Source organism: Podarcis melisellensis, assembly GCF_964234715.1.
Source record: "Podarcis melisellensis genome assembly, chromosome: 2".
In the NCBI taxonomy this organism is placed as follows: domain Eukaryota; kingdom Metazoa; phylum Chordata; class Lepidosauria; order Squamata; family Lacertidae; genus Podarcis; species Podarcis melisellensis.
Genome location: NC_138529.1, coordinates 2,702,549 through 2,715,478, shown reverse-complemented (window position 1 = coordinate 2,715,478; position 12,930 = coordinate 2,702,549). Strand labels below are relative to the sequence as shown.

At 44.2% G+C, this 12,930-nt stretch overlaps 1 protein-coding gene across 4 annotated transcripts in view; it reads left to right on the top strand.

Moving 5' to 3' along the window:
- OLFM2 (olfactomedin 2) overlaps positions 1–12,930 on the top strand; it is a 186,579-nt gene that overhangs the window by 106,794 nt on the left and 66,855 nt on the right. For all 4 annotated transcript variants that reach the window (XM_081898148.1, XM_081898146.1, XM_081898147.1 and 1 more), the window contains exon 2: positions 9,976–10,125. In XM_081898148.1, the coding sequence (XP_081754274.1) occupies positions 9,976–10,125 (150 nt within the window). The remainder of the gene's footprint in view (positions 1–9,975; positions 10,126–12,930) is intronic.

Sequence of the window (12,930 nt, the reverse complement as noted above, 5' to 3'; positions counted from 1 at the left end):
TGCAACCATTGGCTGTGCTAGCTGGGGCTGTCTAGGCCCTGTTGTTCATAGAATCACTGGAGGGGAAGGTCCCCTGCAGGTCATCCAGTCCACCCCACAACTTTTAGCTCACCAAGGATCTCAAAGTAGCACATATGGAGGTGTAGCTCCCAATCCTCATATCAAATCTGGCTGGGCTGAGAAGTGGTGACTGGTGTGCCGGGGGCAACAAAATAAGCTTCCTGGGCAAGTTGGGATTTGAACCTGGCTCTCCCTGGTAAAAGTAATACTCCAGCTATGACACCATCCCAGATTCCCAGACCTCGCTGTTTCCTTTCCAAGGAATGTGGGCATTTTTGCTGCATCCTCCATAATTGATAAGCTCCAAGCTCTGAAAAGCAAGGGATGGAATCCGCACATCTTGTGGTGTCAAAAGAGAGTCTGGCCAGGGAGGGGGAGCAGGCAGGGGAGAGCAATCACAACAAAGGCAATATTTCCTGCCTCCGCCAACGTGCCTGGGAGAACAGCGAGAACACACTGCCAGCTTTTGACAAACGTCCCTTCTGCTGAGTGCCCATGCTCCTGCAGCAAAATCAACATTTGGCATTAGCATATGTGAAAATAAATGGACTGGGGTTTTTTTAAAAAAGAAAAAAGTATGGTCTTCTTTGCAGCATTTTTTTTCATAGAGAAAAGGGCTGCAATGGTTTTGGCTGTCGTAGAATTCCAAAAATTAATATTTTCTCGCAATGCATTTTGCCATTATGGAGTAGAGGTTGGACAACCATTGGTTGCCAAATACCAGTGGTGGGTGGGGCTAGCCAGCCCAACCCCCTCCACTATGACTTTAAAATGTGAGGGGTGGGTGGGTGTGAACCCCTTGTGCCTAGGGGTAGGGCTGTGCTCAACCCCCCTGATCTAGGGGCTGATATGGCAACCAGAGAGCAACCACAAGCCAGCTTGGATCATTATGGGGCCGATCCATATCTGGCCACAAACAGAACTGCCCCATGTTTAATGAGGGCTTTAAACCCCAATTAAACATGCAGTGAGGAGAGGAGGGAGGAGGATAGGATAGAGAGGTCTTTGTGAGTGTGTGTAGAGACGAGTCTACTGGACAAAGGGTACCTTTGCATTCCCTGGTCTGCCCACTTTTGCCTCTGGCCCCACAAAGCAGTGGCATGCCTGAACCAGTCCAAGGGAGACGATGACGTCTGTGCTCGGGAGATTTATGTGATGCAATTGAATCTCTGGGAGTAATTTTTGTCTTGTTAAGGCAGCCTTGAGAAGTGAGGATTCAGATCTGGTGTGTGTGTGACTCCTCCAAACCCACCTTCTCTGCAACTACAACAAGAACGTTACTTTGGGAAAGTCTGCCATGGATTGCCTGTGTGACAACTACTTAGGGACAAAGGTACAGCTAGACAGGCCACAATAGAAAAGTTTGGGGTAAAGAGAAAATGAGGAGTGACAGGGCATAGCCAGGACAGGGCAGACCATCAGCGTGGCATGGAGGCCAACAGTAGGTGGAGCCAGAGCCAGGTGGAGCCACTAGGAATTTGAATTTTGTCCCCATCCACCCAGAGGCATACCTAGGGTTCCTTGCGCCCTTGTCAAAGAACGCTTTCAGCAAACACACACACACACATGTCCAACAAGCAGATTTTGGCCACCCAGAGCAGCAGATGTTGGCCACACACCCAGGGAGTGTGCAGATGGGTGGACAGGCTCCTAGCCACTCCAAGCCAGAGGGAGAGGTGTGAATATTTGCACCCTTCTGGGCCTGCACCCTTGGCAGTGTAGCAAAATCAAGTTTGAGGCTGAAAGAAATCTTCACACGGCAGTGAGAAAACCAAGGGTGCTTATTGCTAGCAATAATGGCTCAGTGGGATCACTCTCCAAAAGCTGAGCAAAGCCCCAGAAGGCTGGGGCCTTCCTAGTATGCATAGCTGCTATCTATTAAAGGAATACACATGCATAAACTTCCTTCAATCTAAAGTTACAACACAAAACTAATTAAACCATGTATGGTCTTTCCTTCATTACCTATTCATTGAGCAAGCGAAGGAAGAACTCTCTCTAAGCCTCCCCCCACCCTGCACGTGATCTCTTTGCATTCCTTTCTATCTGAGGGGTTAGGACATTTGAAGGTACATCTCAGAACAGCAAGGCATGTCTCCTTTCATATGCAGATGCTTACGAATATGTTTACAACCTTGGGAGTAAAGCTGCTCCTAGCACAAGGCCTCTAGCCTGGCTAGTTAGCTGAGCTTATAGGTCTCTATGTGCATCAGCAGGGGCCAACCTGCCCGAATCCTTAGGTATGTCCAGTGCTTTTTTCCGGGGGAAGCAGAGGTATGCATAACCCTAAACATTTTGTGAATCTAAGTTTAGCCTCATTGAGGGGCAGTATTTCAATATGAGTAGGAAAATGAGAGTACCCCTAAACATTTTTTAGGGGAAAAGCACTGGGTACATTCCTGCACCCACTTCCTTGGCGAGTTCTGTGACCTGAGGAAGACAATGCTGACAGGCTGGCTGGAGGGCAGCCTGAGGGTTGGTGGTGGGACAGTGTTGTATTTGTCCTAATGGACTAGCCTCCCTGCCCTAATGGTCCCCTTCCCTGCTGCCAAGGGGCCTGGGAGGACTGGGGGGTGGGGGAGAGGATGGTCAGTGGGTGATTAACCATTTCCTTGCCAGTCATTTGCCCCTGAATCCTTTGGACTGTGCTCTAGCCTTTGCTGCCATTACGGCAGCAGCCAGCAATTCATTCCATGGAGGCTGGATCTGCCTCAAGCAGTCAGGGAAGGATCACCAGACACCTACAGGCACCCTTTGGGACAATGGCCACCTTCATGTATCCCCCCTCCCCTGTAATAATGGGTGTTTGCACAGGGAAATGAAAGAGCATGTAGCAAAAGCAAGAAAAACACACATGTCTTGGGATAATCCTGCAGGCAGCATGACTGAGTCCGTAGGAAAGTATTGGTGGGAATGAAGATGCAGAAGAGCCTCAACTGTTATAAGCTGCTTTGTTGTGTGGGTGGGTGCAATTTAAAGGGTGTAACGTATTCTCAATTCAGTGCTTTTGATTTTACTTTTATCTTCACAAATACAGAAGCACAGGTGAAAGGAGAAAGAAAAACCTGCCTTTGCAAAAAGAACCACAACTACTTAAAACCTATTATTCACCCAACCCACAACAATACCCCTACAGCAAACAATACATTAACAGCCACTCTCAAGTTTGTTTGCTTTCCCCCCCAGTAAACAATTTATTTTCTATGCCCAAACCAAAAGAATAAATAAAGAACTATGCCTTTCTAAGGCTCAAAGTGGAATTTCTTATTTTCACACTTATGAAATATTTATTAAAGCAAGAAAAAACTTTCACTGTAATCTTAAGTTCCAGGCTGTTATTTAAAGTTCTAAGTTTTTAAAATGTAGCTCTACAAACATAGACCCACAAATGGGGGGGGGGGCGCAATTGGAGCATCTACTCATTTTGTTTTGTTACAATTCTACCTCCTTTAAAAAGAAAACCCTATAAAGGAAACCCATCCATCTCTAAACATAAAAATGTAACTTATAGATCATCCAGTGAAGCTGAATACTGAAAGATTCAAGACAGATAAAAGAAAGTCCTTCGTGTTGTGCCAAGGTAACAAAGCTCCCCCAGGAGGCGGTGATGGCCACCAGACTAGATGGCTTGAAAAGAGGATCCTTGTTGGCATCCTCTGTCTCGGAGACAGTAGAAGAGTGTGCCTTTGGGGGTGAAGTCTAACTGTTGGAGGGTTAAGGCACCTGCTGTGTCTGTAGAGACTGATACAGGAGAGACATGTTTTGTTGCAGCTGGGGCGGATGAAGGTGTCCAGCTGTGCTGATGCTGACGCACCAGGGCGTTTCTTCTCTCTGTGTTCCTCCCAGCAGTCCTATCTCTTCTGGCCACGGCTCCGGGTGCAGGAGCAGACTGTGTCCAGGCACTGCTGTCGTCTTGCAAGGGATTCCCAATGGCAGGGTTGATGTTGCCAGCCTTCACGTCACGTTTTGCAGGCATCCAGCTTGGGGACAGGAAGAAGAGGGGTCGGAGGGTGTGCCTCATCCCACAACCAGACCTCACATTTGGACCAGGTTTTTGGGAGACTGGTTGAGGTGCAGCAACTGGAAAATATCACAGACCTTTACCCACCCACTGACTAAGTTCGTACACAAAGTACATATAGAGTTTTAATTTTTTTCCCCAGATGATCTTTATTGAATTTTTAGTTACATACTGTACATACATTATATTTCACATTTGTTCTTGCTCTCCCGAGCTGACTTCCCTTCCTTCCTTCTTCTGGCTTTTTTGTGTCCTCTGTGACTTTTCGCATTATCTTTGTCCATTTTCCACAAGATTGTTCTTCATTTTTTCATTAAATGTCCGTAAACAAATAAATCTTTCTATATATACAAATTCTTGCTGTCTGTCTATATTCATTTATAAATATTGTTCTAATCCTAATATACATTTTAAATTCATTTTCATATTATTACCCAGTAAATTTCTTGTATTTTCCCATTATGATATATTATTTTAATTCTACTGGTTTCCCTATTTCACATCATCTTCTCTATATATAATATAAATTTTCCCCATTCTTTTTGATATGTTTCATTCCCCTGATGTCGAATTTTTGCTGTTAATTTGGCTATTTCTGCGTACTCCATAACCTTGTACTGCCATTCTTCTATTGTAGGCAATTTTTGCTGTTTCCATACCTGAGCCAGCAATAACCTTGCCGCCGTTGTTGTGTATAAGAACAGTTTCTGGTCATTCTTGTCAATGTCTTCTCCCACCATTCCCAACAGGAATGACTCTGTTTTTTTCAAAAACGTATACTTTAAAATCTTCTTTAATTCATTGTATATATTTTCCAAATACGTTTTCATTCTGTCACAAGTCCACCACATGTGGAAGAAACTGCCTTCTTTCACCCCACACTTCCAACAATTTTTATTTCCTGTTTTATACATCTTTGAAAATTTAATTGGCGTGAGGTACCATCTGTACATCATTTTTAACAAATTTTCTTTTAACAATGTACATGCTGTAAATTTGAGGCCGGTATTCCATAATTTTATCCACTTTTCATACTCAATGTTGTGGCCTACATCTATTGTCCACTTAATAATGACACTTGATTTCTTCATCTTTTGTGTGCCATTCTAATAAATACTCATAGACCTTAGACAGTGCTTTTTTGTTATTTTGTAGTACTGCAGTTTCTAATATTGATTTTGTTTGTTCAAACCCTCTTGTTTTCTTATCCTTTGAGAAGATATCACCCATTTGACATATAGAGTTTTAATTCTTTGCTACCTATTACACAATCTCTTGGAAGATTTACCTGCCTATATTCTAGAAAGCAATTCAGGGCAAGTTTAATATTTTCAGGCAATCATGGTCCAGGCTTCAGATTAGCATGAGGTGTTTTGTTTTGGGTTTAATAAATAAATAAATCTGCTGCTTATCCTCTCTACACTTTTCTTGTACAGCTCTACCATCTCTGCCCACATATTTTGGAGTGCTGTTTCTGCTATCAGGCAGTGGCCCAGTTACAGGAGGTGATTTTAGATCTGGACTTAATGGTCTTATGCTTCACCCGCTTCCGCTTTTGATAGTACTGAGTAATTATTTCGCTTACTTCAAGCCTTGCAGCATTTGGGGGCCCTCCTGCTCATTCCGCTAAGCAGGGTCCTGGATTCCTGCCTCAGAGTCCTGCCCTGAGTACCCCACTACACCCAGGAGGACTAGCTACTTGCTTTAGGTGGGCGGGGGGGAGAGGCACAAACTCTTCAGCTGGCATTTTGGTATCACTCAAATTTGGCTGATCTACTGAGAAGTCATAGGAAGACGGCATGGTATCCCTCGCTGATGATCTCTAATGTGCTGAATGTAAATTATGGGCGGGTTGCCGTGCCACATCCAGAAGGAGAGAGCATGAGGCTGGCTAACACGGGTCTGACCTAGTTTGCATTCTCTGTCCACCCTCCACTCTGTTAAGGGCTGCTCCTTCTGCTCTGTTTCCCAAGAGGCTTTCTCAATTTTCTTGTGGTTGGTGGAAAGGAGGGACTGATGGACTCTGAAAGAGTACAGACTATCTGGCTGTGGCTTGTTTGCCTGGGAATGGTGCTCTGTGGGGCTTTCTTTCTCTCTTGCAGCCTTTCCTTCTAATTTCTTAGCAGGCGCCTCTTTAAGAAACTGTAATGGGATGGGGCGGGGGAAGAGAGAAGACAGCCAAATGGGTGATGAAGCTTCGTGACATAACAGGAAAGGACAGAATAGGTCACGCCACAACTCATTACGTGCGTTCGGCATGTCCCAGGGCAAGCGGGGACTAAAAATAGCATTTGCCGCTCCATATTTAGTTGGGGAAAGAAAAGAATCAAGTGAATTTTAGAAACACATTGTGTTTGTGTGGGTTGGGAAGAGGGAGGTGGCATCGTGGGAAAGAGGGAAGGAGGGCAGGCAGTGCAGACTTGGGATGGAGTCAGTGTGACAGGTCTGCTCTTGTGGCCTATAACCCCAGGGTTATGGTCCCAGAGCCCTAAAGCATTTGGACACAGAGACAGCACTTTAATGATCAAGAGGCACTGGGCCAGAGAGTTTTTTCTCCTTGTCTTAGTCAAACAAGCAGACAATAACCTATGTTTCCAGGATCTAGCTACATACAAGAGTTCCCAGTGTTCTGTCACACTCCCATGTGACCAAGAAATGAAAAGCAGGGAAGAAGGGGGCAGATAAGAAACAATGCTTGATTCTGATCAGCTGATTTCAGCAGTGGCTGGAAACCTGGGGTTGTATTTCAACCACAGCAGGGCATCTCTTCACTCACCCATCTCCATGCCACAGCAAGCCACAGGGAAGACTTTACCAGGAGCAGAGACGGTTTTAGGGTAGCACAACTGGTGTGGCTGCACTGGGCACAGACTGCAGGGGGTGTTAAAGCAATGCTATAGCAATGGAGCATGAGAGGTGGGGGACGTGAAATTTTAGCATTGCACAGGGCGCTGCTGAAATTTGAGAGCTCAACATCTGTCACCGCCGTGAGCACACCTGTCAGGGCTGGTTTGCTCAAACCAGCATTGCATCTGAACCCAGGATCATGGTTCCATTCACTCTAACAAACCATGACCAGTAAGCCAAGAAGAAACTTTGGCTACAGATAGTGGCTGGTTGGGAGCAAAACAAATGACAATCCTTGACTGTGAGACATAATGTCAAGTCAGCAATCATGTTTCCTTTAGACAATTCCCTGGGAGGAGAATGGTGTCCCCCGGTGAGAGCTGCCATTTTTTAGCGACAAGTGCCACTTTTTTCGCCAGAATGCCCCAGAGCAACAGAAAAGTGTGGAGAAACTGGATAGCCTCTCTCTCTCTCTCCCTCTCTCTCTCTCCCTCTCTCTCCCTCTCTCTCTCTCTCTCTCTCATCTCTCATCTCTCTCTCCTCTTTCTTTCTCTACTAAGAGCCATACAATGAGGCTGACTGTTGGAAGACCCAAAGTAGTTTGCCCCACAATGCCTAGTCACTCATGCAATCATACCTATCCAAAACTTGGATAACTTCAAAAACAGGTTGGACAAATTCATGGTCAATAAGTCTATCAGTGACTACTAGCTATGCTGGCTGTATCCCACCTCCCTGGTCTGAGGCCATCTGCCTCTAAAGAATCCCTAGTGGGGAGACAAGTGGCTCTTGCCCTCCGTTGTGGGCTTCCCACAAGCATCTGGCTGGCCACTGTGAGGACAGGGATGCTGGACTCGATGGGCCTGATCCAGCAGGGCTCTTTTTATGTTCTTAATATCTGTGGCATTCTGGGAAAAGAAGACAGTGGCTTATGGGAGGGAGGGAGCCACCAAAATACAGTGGTACCTTGGGTTACATACGCTTCAGGTTACATACGCTTCAGGTTACAGACTCCGCTAACCCAGAAATAGTACCTCGGGTTCAGAACTTTGCTTCAGGATGAGAACCGAAATCATGCTCCAGCAGCGCAGTGGCAGCAGGAGACCCCATTAGGTAAAGTGGTGCCTCAGGTCAAGAACAGTTTCAGGTTAAGAACGGAACTCCGGAATGAATTAAGTACTTAACCTGAGGTACCACTGTAAGCATTACTGCCGCCGCCACATAAAACAATAACAACAAAGAAGGGGGAAATGGAACTGAACATGAACAAATAAATGCTGAAACAAATGTGCTTTTAATGGCTGAATAATGAAATGAGTGAAGTTTTAAATAATGGAAACAAATGGACTTACAAAATAGAGGGGGAAACTGTACACCCCTAAGAATCATGATGTATTCTTGTTTAACTGTAAGCAGCACATTAGCATAATTTGATAACTGTCTGCTTTTTATTTTGTATTAAAGATCTCCCAGACTTGCCTGCATCTCACAGTTCTGCAAGTTTTGTGGGGAAGTGTGTCTGTGCATGCACACAATGACAACAGCCAATGCTAACTCTTCAAAAAGCCAGCAAATATTTACAGAGATGCCGTGTGGGCGGGAGTCAGGCTGGGGAAGATGAGGAGAGACAAGCAGCAAATCTTTTCCACAGGCTGTTGTATTGGCAGAACTTGGCATCTCCAGTCTCTCTGGTGGCTTCTTTTTCATGGGAACTCGGAAGAAGCAGGATAAGGCTTTTTTCTAGAGCTTTTTTCTCAGGCTTTTTTCTAGAGCTTTTGCTCTTAAGATGCCTTCAGCCCCATGGCCTCCATGGCCAAATTTTCAGGGGTGGAGGGAGTCAGAGTCCCAGCAACATCTGTAGGACACTAAGTTGGGGGAGGCTGGTTTCAAGCTTGGGATGGAGGCTATGTGTAGTGTATTTCTTTACATTTCCTAATCAATAGATAAAACCTTTCTTATTCTCAGCTGTGTCCCTCCAGGTTGTTTGTAAGCAAATTAACATAATTTCTGATGGTCACAACTAGTGAATTATACTTCTATATATTATTAATTGACTACACTATTCAGGAATAATTAATAATTATTGTATATTGTTGTCTAATTAATTAATTGCATTCGTATCCTGAATTACCTTCAAAGAGATCAAGGTAGCATTCATGGAAATATAAAGTTTTCATCCTCAGAACGACCCCTGTGAAATGGTTTGGAAAATGGTGATTGACTTCTTGGATGAGCAGTGTGTGTGTGTGTGTGTGTGTGTGTGTGTGCGTGTGTGTGCGTGCATGTGTGCAGAGGACTGCTCCAAGTCTCCCTTTCTTCCACTGTGTTCCCTATGTGACAGCCCAATCTGAGATGGTGACAAGGGCTTACTGTGGGGTTTCCTATGTAAGACTCTTTTGACACTGTGGAGCGAGATACACTCCTGGAGCAGGATAGGATGGTAGAATGAACTGTACCACTTCAAGAAAAGGCACATTTTTAAAATCTTCCTCATTCTTTGCAAAGAGAGCGAGAGAGAAACAAATCTCTCAGCCCCACATTATTCTGCTGCATATATAGATATGACCCAAGTCAAAGAGTGTACATGTAGTAAACCAGAATACCCCTTGTTTGGATGAGATCTCAACTTGGGGCAAGAGAACTTACCTAGGCACATGACATCTTGCCTTTCTTTCTCTGCCTCATTTGCACTAAACTCCTATGCCTGCTGAAAAGCCTATTTGTTTATTTATTAGATTTGTGTTCCCCGCCCACAAATGAAACTCAAAGCAATTTCCAGGATTTTGAGGCTTCGTTCTCCCATGAAGATCTCCAGCACAAATACAACACCTCTTTAAAACCCCTTTCAGTTGGGTTTGACTGTCTGCCCGCCCCTGCAAGAGAATCCAGTAGTGCTTGCTGTGAGGACTTCCTGTAATTCTGAAACTGGTTTCAATGTGTAGTGCAAATATACTGGTGTCTCCTCCATCTGCAGGTATTGGGATTAGGAGCAAGGCCAGAAGCCCTGACCATGTTGCTGAGTGCTCTATGCTTCTTTCTCTTTGCAGACTCTCTTCCAGAGCCCCGATGAAGGCTGGCAGGTCTACACTTCCGCTCAGGCCCCCGACGGCAAATGTCTGTGCACGGCTGTCATCCCTGTCCAGGGCACATGCTCCAGGGACCTGCGCAGCCGACAACTACGGCAGCTGATGGAAAAAGTAAGTGATGTATTTTTAATTTGGGGTGCTGGTGGGGACTGCTCTAGACCTATTGCAGATGCTGATTGGGTTGGAGGAATAGATCCAACTGTTTCTGCAGCATGTCACTTTTGCAGGTGTTCATTCATCAGTCTTTTCTGTCCCATTCCCTTAATTTTTGGGTAAAGATTTTTTAAAAATTCATTCTATAATTTATTAAAAACAGATATTTAAACAGAATTTAAAACAAAAAATTATAACAACAGGTGAAAATTAAAAGATGGAAAACAAAACTGCAAAATAGACACATAGAATTAATACAGTTGAACTTGGGTTAAAAAAAAAACAAAGTCCAAGTAATGACTATCAACATCACCAGATTATCAAGTCTAGTTCCAGATTTGCCAAGCTTGTGACATGGGTCCATCTTGAAAATGATGGTTCTGCTATATATTTCATAAAAGAATGCCAAATCATATAAAAAGCATCTTCAGGTTCTAGTCCTTATCACAAATTATGTGTTATTTTCTCCATTATAGCTATATTCCAGAGACAGTGGAACCAAGCGCACTGTGTAAGATTTTGGGATGCTTCCTATTGAGTTGCAATTCCTATTCATGCTGCCAATATCATATATAAGAGCAAGTATTTTGGTTATATATCTACATTAATCTATGCTTTAAAAAAATAATAATGAACAAACAAGAAAATCCACATTTACATAAGAGGTTTTGAAAGCGTATTTCAAAAACCCCCACTTATTTCTCAATGTATTTTATTTCAAAGGTGCAAGTTGAGCTGAGAACTGTATCACCGAATTTGGAGAAGTGTTTACTCTGAAGGATAACTATCTTCCAAATTCCAGCCTCCACAGTAGTCCAGGAGGTGCAGCAGTTTGTATAGGGTTTCACAAATATCAAATTCCTCAAGCAATGCCAACAGATGCTGCAGGAATTGTGCCCATTTTGGTTGAGAAAGGAGCAAACACAGAACACTTCTCTTTTCCCAGGACATTCACCACGAAGCTACCTACTGCTCTATCAGCGGAGGGAGACTAACACAGCCACCATGGCTGGCAGCCACTAATAGCCTGTTCTTCCTTCCTCTAATCCTCATTTAAAGCCATCCCAATTCATGGCCATCGTGATATCTTGCCGGAGCAAATTCTATAGTTTACCTACCCGCTGCGACAAGAAGTGCTTTGTTTTGTCTCCCAACAGTCAGCATCATTGGATACGTTGTATTAAGCAAGAGGGAGTTGAGAAAGGGGGAGTCTCCCTGTCCCCTTCCTCCACACCAATTATACATTGGGGTCCTCAGCCAAACCTTTCAGTCTGATTGGGGCTCATTTCCATTCTGCGGTAGGATTCATTCCAAAACAGAGCTTGAGGGGTCACAGCGTTGCCCTTTGTGCATCAGAACGCATAGACTACTGTCCCATTGCTAAAACAAGGAAGAAAGGGGTAAATCTCAGGTTTGGGCTCTCATTTAGGTACAAGGCCTGTTTCCTACCCCCCCCTCAAAACAACTTTTAATTACTGCATTTCCCCCACAGCCCTTTGCTCTTGCAACATTTAATTGGAAGCCGGAGACTTTGATCCTTCTGTTAGCTGTGCTTTCTTCTCCAAGACAGCTCCGCTTCTTAGGATTCCAGGGAGGATGCATGGAGGCTTCCTCTCTCTCACCTTCTTCTGCTTAATGAGATGCAAATGGTGCCTTTATTGCTCCACATGGAGCCTCCACATGGCAGGATGAGCAGTAAATCCCCCTCCTCCAGATTAATTGTGTTAAAATCTTATTACAAAGAGAAGACGGCTTCTTATTGACTTCGCACGTGCAAATAAAGTATTTATTAGCCAAATAAGAATCACATCAATTTACAATTGCAATTACTAGAAGCCCCCCACAAAGGAGTTGCAGGCGAAAAGAGTCTGCCAAGCTCAGCTTTCACGTGGCTTTTGAAAGCTTCAAAATGGGGGCAGGGATGGGAAACAAGGGACCCACTTGGCACATTTACATGCTAGCTGTTGATAAGAAACCTGGGAGTGCTTGTATGTGTTTTATAATGTAGGTTTCTAGCCCTCACAGTTTTTGGAAGATGACTTTGAGACAGTAGGGTGGGATTTAATAGACCTGCCCACATTTGACACTGAGGAGAAGGTAGAAGAAATGAAGCATGAACTTAAGGATTCAAGTTTAGAAGAGAAGCTGGTGGAACAGGTGTGGGGAGGAACAGAGGGAGGATTGCAAGGACTGTAAAGTCCACATCCTTTGCTAAGTATATATGGGATGCAGTGCAAGCAGCATTTGTGGTTGTGAGGCCCATTGTAAATTTGTCAAGAAATCGAATGAGGGATGCATACTATATGCATTTATTTTGTTTTATTCTTGGTTGGAGAACTTCATGCCAAAATTCAGGGAAGTGCAAATTTCAAAGAATAGCTCTGTTTTGACTTGTATCTTGATTTGGGTAGTGCACAATTGGTAGATTTTCATGAAAACATCAACCAAACAGTTCCCCTCCCCTCCCTAAATACAGCTCCCAGAATCCCTGATCATTGCCCATCTTAGCTGGTGATGACAGACCTGGAGTGGAGTCAAACAACATCTGGATGGAACTGACGTGATTGTGGTGGTGATTTTATTACCCGCCCTTCTCCCTAAAGTTCCAGAGCAGGTTACAACCATTCAAAATGCAACTTAATAAACAGTTTTTAAAACTTGCCGTTCCCCCCTCCAAAAATCTCCACAATTACAAAAAATAGGGAGAGTCCTCCTGGTATAAAAGACGCTGTAAGGCAGCTCATAAGTTTGGACTGGGTCTAA